Source organism: Mobula birostris, chromosome 3 (assembly GCF_030028105.1).
Source record: "Mobula birostris isolate sMobBir1 chromosome 3, sMobBir1.hap1, whole genome shotgun sequence".
In the NCBI taxonomy this organism is placed as follows: domain Eukaryota; kingdom Metazoa; phylum Chordata; class Chondrichthyes; order Myliobatiformes; family Myliobatidae; genus Mobula; species Mobula birostris.
This window is the reverse complement of record NC_092372.1, coordinates 157,322,177-157,341,851: the sequence shown is the minus strand read 5'-3', so window position 1 is coordinate 157,341,851 and position 19,675 is coordinate 157,322,177. Positions and strand designations below refer to the sequence as shown.

The 19,675-nt window shown below is 43.4% G+C and overlaps 1 protein-coding gene across 6 annotated transcripts in view; it reads right to left on the bottom strand.

The window, feature by feature from the left end:
• ddc (dopa decarboxylase) overlaps window positions 1-17,088 on the bottom strand; it is a 103,015-nt gene extending 85,927 nt beyond the window's left edge. For 2 of the 6 annotated variants that reach the window (XM_072253562.1, XM_072253563.1), the window contains exons 1-4: window positions 17,025-17,088; window positions 10,744-10,963; window positions 10,205-10,318; window positions 3,550-3,669 (exon numbers count right to left, since the gene is read on the bottom strand). In XM_072253562.1, the coding sequence (XP_072109663.1) occupies window positions 3,550-3,669; window positions 10,205-10,318; window positions 10,744-10,963; window positions 17,025-17,053 (483 nt within the window). In that variant the 5' untranslated portion in view covers window positions 17,054-17,088. Of the gene's footprint in view, window positions 1-3,549; window positions 3,670-10,204; window positions 10,319-10,743; window positions 10,964-11,044; window positions 11,155-11,392; window positions 11,449-11,601; window positions 11,646-17,024 lie in introns of those variants that run through there. The other 4 variants (XM_072253567.1, XM_072253564.1, XM_072253565.1 and 1 more) reach the window with 4 other exon arrangements.
• Between the last annotated feature and the right edge of the window lie 2,587 nt (window positions 17,089-19,675).

Genomic DNA, 19,675 nt, shown 5'->3' with positions numbered 1-19,675 from the left:
TATTATGCTGCCTGCGATTTCCTCCCTCACAGGAAATTATCGTCAGTAGCAGCTCCACAGATTCCAATTAAGTTGAAAGGTTTCTTTCTATCACAAACAATTAATAATTATATGCAAACTGAAATTTCAAATAAGCACAGCTTCTTGAAAAGAGAATGACATTTGCAACTGATAAGCATCAAATAATGAAGCAGATGTTCCATTAGCTGTGATATTTGAGCTATTTTTAATCAAAATAAAGATAACTGCTTTTGAAGTTATTGCATGCCCTACCTGAAAGTGTCTATCATCTGTCTGAATCAATATTATTACCACCGTCTAAGTTTACTTTAACCATGTATGACTCACAGGAAATTACAACAGACTCCTCATTACATACAAAACGAGAGGCTGGCATTGTCTCAAAACTTGTCTGAAATCAAACTAATAGCATCAGAATAAATGAGTCTGAGCCCAGCTACTAAATCACTTTCTTCTGCTAGAGTTTTATTTTGCATCCACAATGAAAGGGAATGGCCGTCCCTTCAGCAAGAATCTGATTCAACAGTGGCAGCAGAGCTAATCCTGGTATGCTGCAGTATTTTTTTTTAACATGGCTGTCATTGCTATCACAATCTTAGCAACTCTAAGGTCTAGAGCAATAACCACAGGACAACAATAGTAAGCTCTGTTGATTAGTGCAAGAGGACCTCCAATTTCAGCAATGTTTATGCCATCTTTAATTGTCTGTGAGAAAGCAAGCTAACATGCACGGTACTGTTAGGTAGGAAGTTACTCGGTTTTGGCTCAGCATTGATGAAGGACATGCTATATTTCCATGCTCGTAGGGCTTGGAGGTGAATCAAATTCCAACATGATGACAAACTTTACTCTTAAAGATGTGAGATACTTGTAAGGTGCTAGAGAAGCCGAGCTACTCACTGCAGAGCAAATTATAGGTGGCTGCGTGGGAGTCACCCCTTGCCAGTAGTAGTGGGAATAACTGGTCAGGTAGACTGTAATGTCGAGCTGGTGTTAAGCTTCTTGACCTCCTCTCATTCGAGCAAATAACAAATCTATCACACACCTGAGATGTCTTGTAGGTAATGGAAAATCTTTGGAGAACTCATTGCAGTTTCTCATTTATTTTTCAGGTAGCAATTTCATCACACAGGCCAACTATTCAGTGCAACAAATGTTTTGTGGTGATTAGGCTTCAGTTAAGTTTCACTCATATTATCGTATCTTCTGCATCAACTTAACCGCATAGTCCCAGCCACTTCACAAGGTAAGGGTGGGGGTAAGCAGGAGGGGGGTGGTGGTAAAGGAGTTCAGAGTGAGCCATAGAGAATGAAACAATAGAGAGAAAAGACATGACAGCCAATTAAGTGCCAACCCTCTCTTAATCGACTATCACAGCTAATAAAATGTTTCTGTTCCTGACACTCTCAACCATAATTCTTCCAAAAGAAACAAACAAAAAAAAAAAATCACAAAATAAATTTCGGAAAAAAACAAAGGGAATCATTTACAAACATACAAATAATATCAAACAATTAAAAAAATCTAAAAATACTCACTCTGATTCCTTAGAGCCATTCTTCTACATGGTGATGAACAGTAGATAAATCCCTACACCATGTTTTACAGTACCTTGTAAAAATATTCATTCCCCATCCTTTTGTTCATATAAATGACAATTAGAACTAGGGAATTCGACTGATCTAACTGAGAATTTTTATTTGTGAATCGCATGCTCTTTTTTTTTCATAGTGGAGCCCAAAATATGGGGAAAATTGGAAAGCTTGGTTGAACCACTTCCTGTAACTATTACAGCCTGTAGTCATTTTTGGACAAGTCTCTACTAGCTTTGCACAATATGATAGAGCAAGATTTCCACATTTTTCCTTGATGCTAGGCTGTGGACAGCAACCTTGAGGTCTTGCCAGAGATGTTCAGTCAAGCTAAGGTCAGGACTCTGACTGCGCCACTGAAGGACTTCAATTTTCTTCATTTGAAGCCACTCTGTGGTTGTTCTGGCACTCTGCTCTGGATTGTTATCCTGCTGAAAGACAAATTTCTCCACAGTTTAAGCTTTCTAGCAGAGGCTAGCACGGTCTCGGCCTGAAACGTCGACTGCACCTCTTCCCAGAGATGCTGCCTGGCCTGCTGCGTTCACCAGCAACTTTGATGTGTGTTGCTTGAATTTCCAGCATCTGCAGAATTCCTGTTGTTTACGTTTTTATCCAGGATTTCTCTGTATTTAGCAGCGTTCATCATCCCATCAATCCTGACCAGATTTCCACTCCCTGCTGCTGAAAAGCACTCCACATAGCATGTTGCCACCTCCATGGTGTTAGGATGGTGTTGCCTGGCTAATGCGCAGCATTAGATTTATGCCACATGTACCACTAAATAAAACATAATCCTTGCCCATAAAGACTTTGCAAAGGGTCACTGAGAAGATGCAGTGAAGATGTAAAAGAATGTCGTGTGTTCAAATGAGACTAAAGTGGAATTTTTTGGCCTCAACACTGAGTGATATGTGTGGCGAGAAGATTGTTGTCCACTGCTGCTCCCCATATAACCTAGGACATGTTGAGTAATTTTGCAAGGACGAATGGACAACTCCTGCTCCATCATATTGTGCAAAGCAAACAGACTTATCCAAAAAGACTACTGACTGTCATAGCTGTGGGAAATGGTTCAACTAAGTACTGAGCCAAGCTGGATGAATACTTGTGAACTGCTGACACTTAAGTTTTTAGTTTTTAGTTTTTCATGCTTTACAATTTGTCCTGTTTTTTGGGCTCTACTATGAAGAAAGGAGCATGTGATTCACAAATAAAAGTTCCCAGTTAAATTGATCTAAATTCCTAGTTGTAATACTCACTTATGTAGACAAAGGGTTGAAGCTGAATACTCCCACAAGGCACTGTATCTACCCCAGATGGTTCAAACAGGTTGGTCAGTGAAAGCACTGGGTGGAGTACTCCTCCAGCTTTGTACTCGGTTGCTGGGACTCCAGACGTAGCATTATTACACTGTCATCAAAAAGCAGTCAGACCAGTTAGGATTTCTGCATCTGTACACTCATATACGAATACCTCAAATGTCCCACTTATGTGAAGCAGTCTATGTCTGATCTCTCTGATCAGCTGAAAATTTCCAGGTGTTTTATATTCTTTAATTACAAAATCTCAAATCTCTGGTAACAGAAATTGGGCTAATTGATTTATAATTCCTTTGGCCCCTCATTTTTTAACTGGCTGAGTTGCTGGGTCCTTACAACATAAATTAGTGGTTCTAAATATTTGTGGTGATAAGTTTATTTGTGTTTTTGTTACTAACATAGATGATCAGCTTCTACCTCTTCTAATGGCAAATCGTCCAGCAATTTATTAAAATTCACAATTCATGCCATTAGTTCCTCAAAGATCTGACTTTTTTTTAAAAAGTGCATACACAAATGACACACACTCAATTAATCCATTACTGCTTTTCCAGCGCATTCTGAGCAGTTCTAGTAAAATAGAATTCACTTTGGTCTTTTACTCAAATTGTCCTTACCTGTATCACTCCACCGCCTTCACTCCCAGTCCCAGCTAGAAACTCGTCAGGCAGGTTCAGCATCTTGCCCAGCCAGTCAAGCATCACCGTCTCCAATTCAGTACACGCAGGGCTTGCAGCCTGAGGGTAAAGCAGGAGTTTGCATATCTCTAATGATCTTAAATTCAAATCATCCTAATGACAAAGTAAAATAAATTTGTAATAAGGAACATCAAGTAAGCTAAAGCACACATAAGGTTGTCTCTGAGAGGAGCATATTGCAAAGGCTATGGAGCATTATGGACAATCTCCCTCACACCCTCCATGACATACTGGACAAACAGAGGAGCACCTTTAGTAACAGATTGATTTCACCAAGGTGTACCACTGAATGCCACAAGAGATCCTTTCTTCCTGTGACTGTATGACTCTACAATTGCTCCTCCCCCTTAAGTATATAAGTATATGGTTTCATTGCACATCTGTATTTTGCACTATTACTTTTTAATCCACATTTTGCATTCTTTTTCATACCTCAATATTTTGTATCTTTGTATTTCAAAGTATATATTTCTGACTGAACAACCTTGCATCAGTGATTTCCTTCAGGATAACTAAAGTTTTATCTTATGTCATAATACTGAGGTTTGTATTGAATTGATATTGCTGGTGTGGGAGTAGCAGCCAGAAAGGTCCTTGAAATATATTTCAGTCTGGTCATTATTTGAACTGCTGATAACAGAGAAGTGTCATTATATATTGTCTTTCCAAAGGCGCTATGTGATTTCATGAACAAAGACGCTGTTGACGGTGCAGAAGAACAAATCTTCAGGAAAGGCTGCTTCTGTAATCATTGGCAAAATCTCAGATCCCAAGGGAGAGGTCACTTTAATAATCAAGAAATTCAGCTTAACCTGTAAATTCCTGTGGAAGGGAGCACTCCAGTATTAAACTAGGTTGTATGCACTCTCTCTAAAGTGCTGAGCCAAGTTTTAAGTGCTGAGCCAAGTTTTAAGTGCTGAGCCAAGTTTTAAGTGCTGAGCCAAGTTACTTGTTAATCCCTATCACATTACATTCAGCAGTCAAAACACACATTTGTCAGGTTAGAGGGTGGTGGTGGGGAGACTAATTCTGGAAATAGGACATTCGGTACTGTAATGAGTCTAAATTATGGCTGTACCTACTCTTACCACTGCTGATCCTGCTCACCCCATTCATTAAAAACTGCACAAAAATGTCACTTCACATTTTTGTTTTTAACTTTCTGGGGAAGTTGGGAATAGGAGATGTAGCAGGTGGAAAGGCAGACAGGAAATATGCAACAAAAGACAGAGAAGATGGGTGAGGAGTGAAGAGTGGAGCAGGAAGTGGAAAATACAATAAAAGGATAGAGATACAGTTCATGGATAAATGAGCAAGAATGGAACAAATGAAATTAAATAGGATTGAGGGTTGGTCTGAGTTTCCCAGCCTCATCCATGGAGTTTATTTTCCAGATAGAGGTTGCAGTAGACTTTCACTTACGGGAGTGTGATTTATGAAAATTTTCTTCCCCAGCCCTCATCTATCTGCTCAATGAGAATAGTGGATGCAAGAAAGGTTTTCTTCGCTTCCTGTCATGAATCCAAAACTATGCCTTTTTTGTAATGAGTGTTACTACTTGAGGCTTGATATATCAAACTTTGCCAATGAAAGCACCTGTAGTACTTGTCACTAAATAATGGCAGAAATATAATAATCTAAAGAGAAAAGTTGTTTTTTATTTCAGAATATCACGCACATAAAAATAAATGCAGATAATGGAAAACTAAAATACAACAGATAATGAAGGAAATATTCAACAGGTCAGGCTGGGAAGAGGAAGTGAGTTAACATTTCACCTTTACCAGAACTGGGAAGGAGACAGAAACTTGTTAAGCTGCAGGGAGTTTGGGGGAGAGAGTTGCCTCTGATGGGGTACAGCCAAGATAACCATGGAGATAAACTGTAAACAAGATTATCTGGTCAATAAATAAATGAAAGCAGTTAAGAGTGAGAACATAAACAAAAAAGTTGCAAATAGAGAACAGGAAAACATATGCAGTGCATCTTTCACTTTCGATTAAAAAGAGGGAATGTAAAGCATAACAATGGAAAGCCAGCTGAAAGTCCTTGGTAACCCCAGATCCTGGCATAGAGGCAGATAATAATTGATCTCTGTCCTCTGAATGGATTCTAAACTACTATCTACATGAAATAGAAAACAGATTAGTAGTTTCATTTATAGTTCTCCCACTGGCACTCCTTAATATGAACAGAGAAATCTCCATTTCTGGGAAAGATACTGATGTTGAGCTAGTTGTTTGCTTTATTCAAGTCCAGTTTCTACCGACAGTCACTGTCAAAAAGTGAATCTGAAGTTTTACTAAGAAACAGATATTAGGAGGTTAACAGGTTGTATATCAACTGCTTTCCATAATCTGTGTTGCTCCGTTTATTTTCTTTGTATTCTAATCTACTCAGTTTATTACTGCATTGACTAGTATACTGAGACCAGCTGCCAGCAGAATACAGAGAACGTACCTCACCAATGTCAAGTACGATTTATCAAGAAATGTAGATTTCAAAAGTATAAAGCTGCAGGCACGTCATTTCTCTTTTAGGATTTTTAAAATTTAATTCAGTTCATGGAACAACTAAGAAATGTCCTGAAAAAACCTGCTGCACAGCTGCCTCACTGACTAAGGCACAGCAAATAGAAACCATGTTTGTTTAACTAAATGGAAAATTATGTGTGATTGGCAGATGTGATTTCTGGCATCCTGTCATCATATTGACAAACTCATTGTCATGACATCTCTATTACCACATTATGCTGTGCAAATCATGGTCATTCGGCTGCAAGTCACCATGAGGTAACAATTTTTATACATTTTATTCTGAATGGCAGTAAATAATTGGCTCTATTCAACTGCATATGCGTCCATCCCACATTGAAGCAGCTGTAAACAATAATAGCCTTTGTTCCCTCTGTTGATAACGTAAATTATAGCACAAATGTGTATTAAAATAGTCTTGACAATGAATGTTAGAATATACAGTATGTTAGAGAATAATAAAAAATGCCAGAAATAACTATAGGAAATTAATTGGTTCTGTCAATAAAGCAGAGCTAACTAACTAGCTAACTTAGAAGGGTGTTGGTAATAATCAGACACATTTTCATTAAAGCATCATTCCGTAATAAGTAATACTAAATGAAGAAGGACCAGAAAGCTGAATATTTCCAGTATGGAGCTCCAGTCAGTGGCCAGTTTATTAGATACATTCTGTACCTAATAAAGTTGCCACTGAGTGTATGTCCATGGTCTTCTGTCACCCTAGCCCATCAACTTCCAGGTTCAATGTCTTGAGCATGTTCAGAGATATTCTTCTGCACACCACGCTTTCAACGTCGGTGGTGGGGAAACTGCTGGAGTCAGTTGTGATAACAGCCCATTTGGAAAGCGGTGAAATCATCGGACAAAGTCAGCATGGATTTGTGAAAGGAAAATCATGTCTGACGAATCTCATAGAATTTTTTGAGGATGTAACTAGTAGAGTGGATAGGGGAGAACCAGTGGATGTGGTATATTTGGATTTTCAAAAGGCTTTTGACAAGGTCCCACACAGGAGATTAGTGTGCAAACTTAAAGCACACGGTATTGGGGGTAAGGTATTGATGTGGATAGAGAATTGGTTAGCAGACAGGAAGCAAAGAGTGGGAATAAACAGGACCTTTTCAGAATGGCAGGCAGTGACTAGTGGGGTACTGCAAGGCTCAGTGCTGGGACCCCATTTGTTTACAATATATATTAATGACTTGGATGAGGGAATTAAATGCAGCATCTCCAAGTTTGCGGATGACACGAAGCTGGGCGGCAGTGTTAGCTGTGAGGAGGATGCTAAGAGGATGCAGGGTGACTTGGATAGGTTGGGTGAGCGGGCAAATTCATGGTAGATGCAATTTAATGTGGATAAATGTGAAGTTATCCACTTTGGTGGCAAAAATAGGAAAACAGATTATTATCTGAATGGTGGCCGATTAGGAAAAGGGGCGGTGCAACTAGATCTGGGTGTCATTATACACCAGTCATTGAAAGTGGGCATGTAGGTACAGCAGGCGGTGAAAAAGGCGAATGGTATGCTGGCATTTATAGCGAGAGGATTCGAGTACAGGAGCAGGGAGGTACTACTGCAGTTGTACAAGGCCTTGGTGAGACCACACCTGGAGTATTGTGTGCAGTTTTGGTCCCCTAATCTGAGGAAAGACATCCTTGCCATAGAGGGAGTACAAAGAAGGTTCACCAGATCGATTCCTGGGATGGCAGGACTTTCATATGATGAAAGATTGGATGAACTGGGCTTGTACTCGTTGGAATTTAGAAGATTGAGGGGGGATCTGATTGAAACGTATAAAATCCTAAAGGGATTGGACAGGCTCGATGCAGGAAGATTGTTCCCGATGTTGGGGAAGTCCAGAACGAGGGGTCACAGTTTGAGGATAAAGGGGAAGCCTTTTAGGACCGAGATTAGGAAAAACTTCTTCACACAGAGAGTGGTGAATCTGTGGAATTCTCTGCCACAGGAAACAGTTGAGGCCAGTTCATTGGCTATATTTAAGAGGGAGTTAGATATGGCCCTTGTGGCTACAGGGATCAGGGGGTATGGAGGGAAGGCTGGTGCAGGGTTCTGAGTTGGATGATCAGCCATGATCATAATAAATGGTGGTGCAGGCTCGAAGGGCCAAATGGCCTACTCCTGCACGTATTTTCTATGTTTCTATGTGGTTATTTGAGTAACTGTCAATTTCCTGTTAGCTTGAACCATTTGGTCATTTCCTCTGACCTCTATCATTACCAAGCTGCTTTCAGCTGCAGAGTCACTGCTCGCTGGATGTTATTTTTTGTTTCTCGCATGATTCTCTGTAAACTCTAGAGAGTAGTGTGCATGAAAATTCCAGGAGATCAGCAGTTTCTGGGATCATATATCACCCTATCTGGCATCAACAGTCATTCCATGCTCAATGTCAATTAGCTCACATTTCTTCCCCACTCTGATGTTTGGTCTGAAAAGCATACATGTCTGTATGCTTTTATGTATTGAGTTGTTACCATGTGATTGCTTGCTTAGATAATTGCATTAATAAACAGGTATACAGCTGTAGCTAATGAAGTGTCCATTGATTGTATTTATCTAACATTGACTCAGCAAACATAGAAAAAACATAGAAAATACGTGCAGGAGTAGGCCATTTGGCCCTTCGAGCCTGCACCGCCATTTATTATGATCATGGCTGATCAAAATTTTCTTCAGGCAGAATACATTTTCTATAAAATCAGTGTTGTAGTGTGAAGAAAGTATGCTATTTAAGTTAAAAAATTAATTGTTACGTTACTTTTTTGTAAATACATGAGACCATTCGCAGTTATATTCCCAACCATTTCCAATAACAGCTGTAATTCCAATTTTTTGTCCATCTAAAGTTTGTCTCACCATCACCTCTTTTGCCTATCATTTAATCTCCCGTCTTCTATTGCACAACAAGCTAACTCCCTGTCTCTCACTTTCTTACCCTTATGTCTTTGAAATGTAATATTTTCCTGTAGCTTATGATTTTATGTCAAAATATGTCTATCTTCTTCCAGTCCTGGCAAAGGTCAAGAACCTGAAATATTACCATTGATCTATGATATATGAAATATGATCTCCTGATCATATACCTATCAAGCACAATCTTAAATACATCAGTTAATTAGAATCAGTTCACTGTGACCAACTATTTTCCTCCATACCCCAACTAGATGTGGTCAAATAATCCTCTGCAATGGATTCGCTTCACTCTTCTACAATTCCTTTGGACTGTCCCGGAGTTTTATTGTTGGTGCTTCATCTAATTCTCATATTAACAATATCAGCAGCACTGCAAGATAACGGGGAATAGCAAAGTATTCTGTAAACACATAAAAGCTAAGAAGAAAGTTAAGATAGGGATTGGGGCATGTATGAAAAACTCAAGGGTTTATGATAGTGCAATGACAGTGCATTTTAGTGAATAAGAGATGGATTAGGGAATTGAGGATGAGAGAACAAGACACAAGAGTAGTTGGAATATCGCAGAGTGGATTGAAAAACAGTTAACGTTATTTCTATATCAGAGTCCTGTAGTACTAAAAGAGAAAGTAGACTGTGCAAATAAAAAGTATTTGTTAAAGGAGGTATAATATTGTTTTATATAAGGACCAGTAAGTGGATAAATGTGGGATAGATAAATGAGCAATGACACACTCCAACAGAAAAATTGGGAATGCTTAAATACCTTTCAAAAATTAAGAAAAGGAAGGGTTATGAGAACCATCGTATAATATGTCAGATTGATTGATGGAGTTGTGGTTTGCTTTACTTTCAACAACTTCTTTGCAACTGGGAGTTACACAAACTTGCAAGGGTTATGCCAAAGGAGGTATTCACCAAAAATAGGAAACCATGAAGATTTTTGTTACAAAAGGAAAATTCAAAAAGATCAGAAAGCTGCATTTAAGATGTCGAATTAGGTTAATCACCATTCCCGCTGTGTCGGCCAAGTTGACTCAGAACCCCAACATTCAGTGTCTGCAACCTTTGTATAATTAATCACATATAATACCCAGAATCATACCCAGGAAAAGCCGATGCAGCCAATGGCTCCAGACAGCATATCACCAAGAAGACCAGGAAAGGAGATGATCCCAGGAAAATACGCATGAAAATGAGGACTTTGCCAGTGGGTGATCTGTAAAAAAAAAACACCAATGTAAACATTGAATAGAAACCAAACACTCACAAAATGCCCGAGGAACTCAGCAAGTCAGGCGGGATCTATGGAGGGAACAAGGAGTCGACATTTTGGTCGGAGACCCTTCATCAGGAGTGGAAAGGAAAGGGACAGATAAGAATAAACCATGGATAATTTCGCCGATGTTTTAATCACTGATCGATTCACAAATACTTCATTCAAACAAGTGGTCAAAAATTTCGACTGCACTGCCTTCTGTTCACTGCCATGCAATTTCCTTTTTCATGTGGTCATTTCTCCATCCATTTGCTCACATCATTAGCAACTGGTTGTTTTAATACAGTATTTGCAGCATTTCATAGGGGGAAAAACTGTGCGCTCTCTAAAGCCAAGGAATAAATTTGTAGGTTATATTTTCTTACCCCCGGCATGATGACTCTCTCAACATCCTTCATTATTTCCTCGTAACTGTCGGCGTCCTGAGGAGCGCTGTCTGGGATGAGCGGTCGCAGGTACCCGGGCTGCACCGCTGGGTAGACTGGACGCTGTTCGACAGATTTCAGGTAATCGGTAATAAAATCCACCATTTCTTTGCCCCTTGCGCGGAATTCCTCGAAATCCATGGCGCTTTCGTTCGGGTTCCTGCGGTAAAGAGCATTAGAAATGTTATTTCAGTAAACGTCTGGAAAATTTGGCATTGTTCAAATCAGAAAGAAAGCCTACACATCAAAACCAATGGAAGATATTTATCTTTTTTACCACGATCACGAAATGAACGACTTTTTTCAGATGTAAACTGTTTCAGTACCCAGATCAATTCGATTGTTTAGAACTGTTTATATTATACTGGGTTCACTTGACCCAGCTTTCCATTGAGCCAATTACAATTTCTGTCGTGACCACTGCCTACTTTACTTAACGCGGTGAGCCTTTTAATAAATCTGACGAAGAATAATCCGATCGCATTTAGCTGTGTTCCACGCTGTGCACATAGTTGTTGGATTATGTATTTCAAACGGCACCGTAATTAAATGTCAGTTTGTTGAATCAATAATCTGGATTGATCTGTACCTCCACCGCTTTCTTATACTTTGTTCTCTGCACTTTTAGGCGAAGTGATTGTTTTCATATATATGAGTAACCTGGGGCAAAATCAGAATATTGTCCCACCCAATTTCCTGCAACAATCATGACCAGGATAAAGCTCTTCCTACGCACTATATCTGGAAGCTTGAAGTAAACGCAGAGAAAAACAGCGTTATTTCGACAACCCTGCTTACTGGTTTTTATTTCTTCAGTTTGTCCGCTTTACAGATACTTTCCAATTCCCTTTCAGGTAGAATTGCAGCACTGCCTGCACTGCCCAGTAAGTATCTTAGGCAAAGTTTTCTGCTTCTAATATTTGCTATATTTTCATTGTTTATTCACGGGAAAGTTAATTATTGCTAAGTTTGAGATACTGGAACGATATACTTGATTGCAAGTGATAATACAGCTCAACAGTTCAGAACACTTGATGGAACATATTCAAGTACTGTCACAATGGGGTGCTGGGAACGGACCCAAATGCGAGACACAGACACTGAAGTGCAAGGAACAGGACTTGACTGGAGTAGGGACGTGACAGGATACAGGCAAGGAGCAGGGACAAGGACGTGGACTTGGGCTAAGGAAAGCGGGACTAGGACTAGGAACCATGGACTAGGAGACAAGGATGGGACTCCGAGCCCGAGACTGGACAAGGACCCAGAACCTGGGTCTTGCCTTGGGCTCGGACCCCAGAACCAGGCAAGGACATGACATAGCTTCAGGACAGGATGTGTCTGGGGTCTAGAGGCCTGAGCTTGGCTTGAGGCTGGGGTCTTGGGTCTTGAGCTTGGCTTGAGGCTGGGGTCTTGGGTCTTGAGCTTGGCTTGAGGCTGGGGTCTTGGGTCTTGGGTTGGGATCCTCGAGGCTTGGGTTCTTGGAGTTTGGCTGCGGGATCTTCGTATTGAAATGCGGAGGCTGATAACTCAGAGGCTAGAGCTGAGAGACCGATTGGGAACTGAACATCAACATAGAGCCAGGACTTGTCCTTTGAAAAGCCGGGACTCATTGTTAACACAACACCAACATGAGACAGGACAGTACATAGACATAGAGCTGGGACCTACACTTAGACAAGCCAGGACTCAACTTCATCTCTACACCAAGGTGGGACAGGTCTTTCTGAAAGGGATCAGCAGAATGGCCGGACTTACCCAACAGAGGCAAGGACAAGACAAGACAGATCCCCACGCAGGGCAATGGAAAAACAGCTTGACTTACCCCATGGAGGTGAGGACAAGACAAGACAAGACAAGACAGGACCCTCTGAAGGGCAACGGCAGAACGGCCTGACTTACCCCACAGAGGCGAGAACAAGACAAGACAGATCCCCCCCGCAGGACAACGGTAAAGCGGCCTGGTTTACCCCATGGAGGCGAGGACAAGAAGAGACAAACACCAGAGGACAACAGACAGTTCCATCTCTGCTCCGGGGAAGCTCCGAGTCTCAGTTCAGCCAGCAACCTCAGCTGGCTACGGAAACAGCCGGATCCCTACCTAGCTCGGAGTGGCTGGCAGCCACTCAGCTGCCCCAGGAAACAGCCAAATCCATACCGCAAAGACTACTCCAACGAGTGGCAACAAGGCTCCATGAAGCGGTGGTCCTCCAACCAGGCCTAGAGATCATGCATGGTTTCACTAGCCTTCCATCAGCAGGTTGCTCCAAGGGGAAGTGACAAGACAAACCAGCCACCCACACTCAACCCCAAGGCTACTTATATTCCAAGCCCCAAGATGGGAATAGGTGCCTGTGATTAACTCAAACAAGGGACAGCTGGAAGACCCAGAGTTTTGAGTCCATGGACCAGACGTGAACCGGAATGCGACTTCTTGGACCGAACCATGACAGTACCATTCCTCCCTCCCACGGGAGCCTCCGGTTAACTGAAGAGGCTGTCCTGGACTAAGGACAACTTGGGCTGGTGGGTGGGAGATTTCAGCACTAGGGAATCCTGGACGGCGAGAGTTCATCTCCAGTATCCTTGTCGTTGGGACAATGGCTGGCTGGTTCATTCTGTCACAATGGGGTGCTGGGAACGGACCTAAATGCAAGACACAGACACTGAAGTACAAGGAACAGGACTTGACTGGAGTAGGGACGTGACAGGATATAGGCAAGGAGCAGGGACAAGAACACAGACTTGGGCTAGGGAAAGCGGGACCAGGACTAGAAACCATGGACTAGGAGACAAGGCTGGGATTCTGAGCCTGAGACTGGATAAGGACCCAGAACCTGGGTCTTGCCTTAGGCTCAGACCCCAGAACCAGGCAGGGACATGACATGGCTTCAGGACAGGACATAGCTGAGGCCTAGAGGCCTGAGCTAGGCTTGAGGCTGGGGACTTAGGTCTTGAGCTTGGCTTGAGGCTGGGGACTTGGGTCTTGAGCTTGGCTTGAGACTGGGGTCTTGGGTCTTGAGCTTGGCTTGAGACTGGGGTCTTGGGTCTTGAGCTTGGCTTAAGGCTGGTGTCTTGGGTCTTGAGCTTGGCTTGATGCTGGTGTCTTTGGTGCTGAGCTTTGTCATGGTGCAGTTTGTGAAGTCTGTATTCCAGTTCACGGTCTAGTCCATCGACCCTTGCTCCAGGTTTTCCTGTCTACCCTGTTTCTGGCTTGTTTAGCTCTAATTGAGTCAGCTGATACTCGTAGGGGCTGGCTGCATAAATACCTTCAGAGACCAGGATGTGGCTGCTGGATTGTTCTTGTCCTTACTCCTTGTATCCCTTCCTCTGCCTTCCGTTTCCTCACCTGAAGCCCTGCCTTGTCTTGCTGGTAACTCTCGCCTCATCTTGCCTGCAGTCTTGTCCTGGAGCCACCTAGTACCTAGCGCCCTTCCTGTCCCTTGCCTCTGCCCAGGTAAACCAGGCCGTCTTTCCATTACCTGGGGTTGGTTCGTCCCTTCCTGTCCCTTGCCTCTGTCAGGTGATGATCCGTGCCCTGCCCAGGAGAACCATGCCTTGCCCAGGAGGAGCTTCAACTCTCCTGCCTCCAGCCTCCATCCTTGCCTCGCCTCAAGTCTCCTGCCCCCAGCCTCCAGCCTCGCCTCACCTCAACTCTCCTGCCTCCAGCCTCCATCCTTGCCTCGCCTCAAGTCTCCTGCCCCCAGCCTCTGGCCTCGCCTCACCTCAACTCTCCTGCCTCCAGCCTCCATCCTCGCCTCACCTCAAGTCTCCTGCCCCCATCCTCGCCTCACCTCAAGTCTCCTGCCCCCAGCCTCACCTCACCTCAAGTTTCCTGCCTCCAACCCCCAGCCTCGCCTCGCCTCAAGTCTCCTGACTCCAGCCTCCTGCCTCCAGCCTCACCTCGCCTCAAGTCTCCTGCCTCCAACCTCCAGCCTCGCCTTGCCTCGTCTCCTGACTCCAGATTCACCTTGCCTCAAGTCTCCAGCCTCCAGCCTCCAGCCTCACCTCACCTCACGTCTCCTGCCTCTGGCCTCGCCTCCAGCCTCACCTTGCCTCAAGTCCCCTGCCTCTAGCCTCACCTCGCCTCAAGTCTCCTGCCTCCAGCCAAGCCTAGTCTCAAGCCTGAAGGCTCCAGCCTCCTGCCTAGCTGCAAGCCTCTTGCCAAGCCAAGCTAAGCCAAGTCTTTAGCCTCTTGCCAAGCCAAGCCAAGAGCCTAGCCTCTAGCTTCTAGCCTGAAGACCCCAGCCTCATCCTGTCTGCCTGCCAAGCCTCCTCCTTGGCTAGTTCTGGGGTCCGAGCCAGAGGCAAAACCCAGGTACTGAGTCCTTGTCCAGTCTCTGGCTCGGAGTCCAAGCCCGGGCTCCTAGGTCTCTTGTTCAGTCCCATTCCAGGTTCCTGGTTTTCCTGTCCATGTCCTTGCCATCGCCCTGTATCCTAGTCCTGTCCCTAGTACTTCAGTGTCTGTGTCTTGCACTTGGGTCCATTCCCGGCCATGGCCTTATGACAAACTTGTCTTGAGGCTGGGATCTTGGGTCTTGAGCTTGGCTTGAGGCTGGGGACTTGGGTCTTGAGCTTGGCTTGAGGCTGGGGACTTGGGTCTTGAGCTTGGCTTGAGGCTGGGGACTTGGGTCTTGAGCTTGGCTTGAGGCTGGGGACTTGGGTCCTGGTTTGTGATCCTGAAGGCTTGGGTTCTTGGAGCTTGGCAGCGGGATCTTTGTCTTGAAATGCGGAGGCTGATAACTTGGAGGCTAGAGCTGAGAGACCGACTGGGAACTGAAGATCAACATAGAGCTGGGACTTGTCCTTCGAAAAGCCGGGACTCATTGTTAACATGACACCAACATGAGACAGGACAGTACATAGACATAGAGCCAGGACTTATACTCAGACAAGCCAGGACTCAACTTCATCTTCACATCAAGGTGGGACAGGTCTCTCCATCAGGTAACGGCAGAACGGCCGCACTTACCCAACAGAGAAAAGGACAAGACAAGACAGATCCCCCCGCAGGGAAACGGCCTGGCTTACCCCACAGAGGCGAGGACAAGAAGAGACAAACACCAAAGAATGACAGACAATTCCATCTCTGCTCCAGGGAAGCTCCGAGTCTCAGTTCAGCCAGCAACCTCAGCTGGCTACGGAAACAGCTGGATCCCTACCTAGCTCGGAGTGGCTGGCAGCCACTCAGCCGCCGCAGGAAACAGCTGAATCTGTACCGGAAAGACTACTCCAGTGAGTGGCAACAAGGTTCCATGAAGCGGTGGTCCTCCAACCAGGCCTAGAGATCATGAATGGTTTCACTAGCCTTCCATCAGCAGGTTGCTCCAAGGGGGACTGACAAACTAGCTGCCCATACTCAACCCCAAGGCTACTTATATTCCAAGCCCCAAGATGGGAATCAGGTGCCTGTGATTAACTCAAATAAAGAACAGCTGGAAGACCCGGAGTCCTGAGTCCACGGACTGGACCGTGAACCAGAATGCGGACTTCACGGACTGGACCATGGCAAGTACAGAGGAGCAACTTTAGTAACAGACTGATTCCATCGAGCAGCACCACTGAATGCCCAAGGAGATACTTTCTCCATGTGACTATACAACTCCTTATCCATAAGTATATAAGTATATGGTTTCATAGCACATCTGTATTTTGCGCTATTACTTTTTAAATCCACACTTTGTATTTTTTGGACTCAATAATTGCATTTTATATTTTAAAGTATACATTTCTGTCTGAGCAACCTTGCAACAACAATTTCCTTTGGAGTAAATAAAGTTTTATCTTATGTTATAATACTGTGGTTTTCATTGAATTGATATTGCTGGTGTGGGAGTCAGAAAAGAAATGAAATTAAATATCTTCATAGTCATTGCATAGTACAATTTGTCATGCACCAATAAAGCGAAAATGAGTTTGCAACTCTCATACTCAAAGCTATAAAACAACAAATAAAATAAACAATAAATAAAATCAAGTAACCAGCCAGTACAAGCAATATCCAGTAGTACAAAAGCGCAAGCCAGATGCATGACAGCCATAAAACCAGGATTAAAACTATAACAATTTATGGATGATGCTTGATCGATTGGTTTAGAGCAATTATAGCTCTGGGGAAATGCTATTTTTCAGTCTAGAATTGCAGGCATAGAAAATCTTATAACATCTGCCAGATGGAAGAAGTTCAAACAGATAATTGCATGGGTGTGTATTGTCCTTACAGATGTTTGTAGCTTTCCTTAGGCAGCATGAGCTGTAGGTGTCCTCCAGGGCTGGGAGCTGTGTTCCAATGATCTTCTGTGCACTAGAGACAACCCGCTGAAGTTCTCGAAAATATCTTATCTTATACCTGTATTGATAACAATGCAAATTTGGAATTGGAATTAGTTTATTATTGTTTTATTATTATGCAGTGAAAAGCTTGTCTTGCATACTGTTCATGCAGATCAATTCATTGATTTCGCACAGAGCATTGAAATGCAATAACAAGAACAATGCAGAATGAAGTGTAACACTACAGAGAAGGTGCAGTGCTGTTAAACAATAAAGTGAAAGATCATAATGAGGGGGATTGTGAGATCAAGAGACCATCATATAAGATCATAGGAGCATAGATATGGGAGCAGAATTAGGCCATTTGGCCCATCAACTTTGCTCCACCATTTCATCATGGCTGATCCATTTTCCTCTCTGACCCAATCTCCTACTTTCTCCACATATCTCTTCATGGCCTGACTAATCAAAGGTATATCAACCTCTGTTTTAAATACATCTAATGATTTGGCCTCCTCAATCACCTGTGGCAGTGAATTCCCAACATTCATCATTCTCTGGCTAAATAAATTCATCCTCATCTCTGTTCTAAATGGACATCCCTCAATTCTGGGGCTGGGTCCCCTGGCCTTAGACCCCTCCCACTATAGGCGACGTCCTCTCCACATCCACCCTTTCAGGCCTTTCAATATTCAATGGGTTTCAATAAGACTCCCCTTCATTCTTCTGCATTCCAGTGAGTACAGGCCCAGAGCCATCAAACGCTCCTCATATGATAAGTCTTTCAATCCTGGAATCATTTTTGTGAACAGCCTTTGAACCCTCTCCAATGTCAGCACGGCTTTTCTTAGATGGGGTCCAAAACTGCTCACGATTCTCCAAGTGAGACTCACTACTTACTTATAAAGCATCAACATTGCCTCCTTGCTTTTATATTCTAGTCCTCTTGAAATGAATGCGAACATTGCATTTGCCTTCCTCACCACTGACTCAGCCTGTAAAATTAACCTTTAGGGAATCCTACACGAGGGCTCTTAAGTCCCTTTGCACCTGTCATAGTCTGGTCCGTGAAATCCATGTTCCGGTTCATGGTCCGGTCCATGGTTCCTTGTTCCAGGGTTTCTGGTTTTCCCCAATTTTTGTTGTGGGCACTGTTGTCGCGTGGATGAAATCACTGGAGAGACAGAGTCACTGGTGGATACAAAGCAGCTTCTCTATTCCACAACAAGGTACAGCAGGCATCATACGGACGGAGACGCTTTTCGCAGAAAGGTCTGCTAGCTCAATGTGGGCTCGATATTTATATGCTAAACACAAAGGCAATCGCTACATAAAAGGTTATAGACAATGCATAGACAATGCTTCCTCTTGAAGCTACATACAAAATGTCACACTATCCCTTCCTTCTGATGCCAACATGTCTGGGTTGGTATCCACAGCCTTTAGCAATGTAAATTAAGTCTACGTTATATCTATTTAGCATTTCCTCTGCTAACACAGAAGACAATTAATATTTATAATGTATAGATAATACTGTCTTCGAAACTACAGCATCAGGTCAAACTATGGCGCCAGAAGCATCTGGTATTCACACCTTTTTAGGAAGCACATTGTTGCGGACTCAATTCACAGTACTTTGTCAAATAGAAGTCTGGTGGCTAAAGTCATTTAAGTGTAAACAAATCATCTACCCAAAAAAAACTCACTCTAACAGTCCCTCCTCTTGGCCTTCCTGGACTAAAATTAAATTTGTATCAGGAAAGGCCAACCTAGGAGGATCTGCTCAAATAGGGCAGCAAAAATGCCCTGTCTCGAAATCTCCCCCAATTTTATGTACCTCGATATCTATCCTAGCATTACCTAATCGCTACCTGCCAAATGTTAAGCAGAGGGGCTGTTCCAAGTCTTTAGGAATGCAGCTCCTTTCGTGTGCCTGCAGGCTGACTGCATCTTAATCACATTTCTTTTTCTTCAGCCCTTTATCCTCTGGTCACTGAAACTCTCCCTCCAGGAGCACCCACAGGCTCTCTCATCAATGTACAGGAAGGGGTTGGGGCGGCCTCTACGTAAATGTCTGCAAGGACCTCTCCCCGGTGGCACCCCCTTCCGAACTGTCCGGTCGATCACTGGCCCAACTGCTGAAAAGGGCTCAGCTCCTCAGACTCGGGGTGACTGCTTCCAGATGCCGTGCGCAGTCTGAAATGCCATCGAAGTGGTGGAACTTGCCATTTCTGCTTTAACTCAAAAATCCCTCCCCGTCTATTTCCCAATAAGTTTCTATCCTATGCTTTAAAACTAATCATCCACCTTCAGCAACCAGCCTTCTTTACAGAGTACCATCATCATCACACTTTAGCAGGCTATTCATGGTTTTCCAACATGCTCTCAGTGTCCTCTGCCACACTTTCGGCGTTTTCTGCCTTTGCGTTTTCTCTGGATATGTTTTTATCAGCCGTGGTCAGGTCTGCCATGGCCGGCTGGTGTTCCTCTCTTAGGTTCTCTGTAATTACATGGTTATTGGGTACACTTGGTTCCCCACTCTGTCTGTGGGAACAACAAGAGGGTGAGTCATATGCTTTAACCCGAGTCCAGTGTTTCC